Source organism: Mandrillus leucophaeus, unplaced genomic scaffold, assembly GCF_000951045.1.
Source record: "Mandrillus leucophaeus isolate KB7577 unplaced genomic scaffold, Mleu.le_1.0 Scaffold1022, whole genome shotgun sequence".
NCBI lineage: Eukaryota > Metazoa > Chordata > Mammalia > Primates > Cercopithecidae > Mandrillus > Mandrillus leucophaeus.
In genome coordinates, this window is record NW_012098344.1 from 459342 (window position 1) to 461010 (window position 1669).

Sequence of the window (1669 nt, forward strand, 5' to 3'; positions counted from 1 at the left end):
CAAGGCTGCAACAACCAGTCAGCTGCTCCCTCAAGAAGCTTCCAATTCCCTTGTTCAAAGCATCTGCTCAATCATGGATTGAGAAAGGGGAAGTCATGTCTGCAGGCTACTCTCTCTACAGAGCTGACAGGGCACAAGGACAACATTGATTATTCTTGGAACATGCCTATAGGAATGTAGTTGTGTGCAGACACACTGATAAGCACACAATTCTTTACACAGTATATTTTTAAATGTTTTCTTTTTATTTATCCTCTCCAATTAAAAAATCATCCCTTTTTCCCCTAATCAAAGAGGATTTTGATCAGAATGCTTGTGAGGACCCCCCTGCTCTCCCAGATGCCCACCCTCATTTCTCTTGAAGGGAGGAAAACATCAGCTCTCTTGATTTCTACTCTCATCCTCTAGGACTAAAATCAGAAGGATACATGTCCCCTGGGTGAGCATCCAAGAAGACCCTTTCTCTAGGAGCAGGAGCCCCAAGCCTTGACTGAGAACCATGGTCCTGAAATGAGACGATGTCCCCCATGGAGAGCACATGTGGACGTCCACACCGGAGGGCTCACTGCGCCTCACCACAGATGCACTCCCCTACTGAGTCCTGAGACCTGAGTGCACCCCATAGAGTAGGGCTCAGATGAGGAGATGCAAATCTCCACCAGCTCCACCCTCCTCTGGGATGAAAAGCCGAGCACAGGGCCTGGCTCAGTGACTCCTGTGCCCCACCATGGACACGCTTTGCTCCACGCTCCTGCTGCTGACCGTCCCGTCCTGTGAGTGCTGTGGCCAGGGATTCCTTCAGGGGTGAAACATCTGCTCTTTCCTTTATGGGCTTCATCTTTTTATGCTTTCCCCACAGGGGTTTTGTCCCAGGTCACCTTGAAGGAGTCTGGTCCTGCGCTGGTGAAACCCACACAGACCCTCACGCTGACCTGCACCGTCTCTGGGTTCTCACTCACCACTAGTGGTGTGGGTGTGAGCTGGATCCGTCAGGCCCCAGGGAAGGCCCTGGAGTGGCTTGCACACATTTATTGGACTGATAGTAAATACTACAGCCCATCGCTGAAGAGCAGGCTCACCATCTCCAAGGACACCTCCAAGAACCAAGTGGTTCTAACAATAACCAACACAGACCCTGTGGACACAGCCACATATTACTGTGCACGGGGAGCACAGAGACACAGCCCAGGGCGCCTCCTGTACAAGAACCCAGGCTGCTTCTTATTGGTGCTCCCTCCCCACCTCTACAGAACAGGAAAGAGTGGCTGAGATACCATTTCCTGCCAGGGCCTGGGTTTCCTATCCCCATCTCACACAGAGCCTTGTCTTCCCCACTCTTCTTTACTAAGGAATGGCGTGTTGCCTGTTAGTGGTTCATGCAAGTAGAGGCTGTATCCTGTTTGACAAAGATTCAACATGAAAGGTTCCTGTTACCTGAGCCAGATGCATCACTGATATGTGGCCACCAGTTTCTTAGGCTCATACCACTTTATGGGACCAAATACAAATGCCTATAGCATATGCCATTCTTAAACTGCAGAAATTATGTCAAAGAAGAATGTGGAGATAAGAGAGCAGGAGGAATTGTGAAAATCCAGATAACATCTTTTCTTGTAGAGTGGAAGTTCCTTAGTAAAGTATTTTCATGAAACAATAAGACAGATGGAAT

At 49.1% G+C, this 1669-nt stretch overlaps 1 gene segment (V, D, J or C); it reads left to right on the plus strand.

Moving 5' to 3' along the window:
- The first annotated feature begins 713 nt into the window (after positions 1-713).
- On the plus strand, positions 714-1269 carry LOC105537407. The segment is given in 2 exon segments: positions 714-773; positions 860-1269. Coding segments are annotated over 2 exon segments (456 nt in total).
- Positions 1270-1669: the final 400 nt, after the last annotated feature.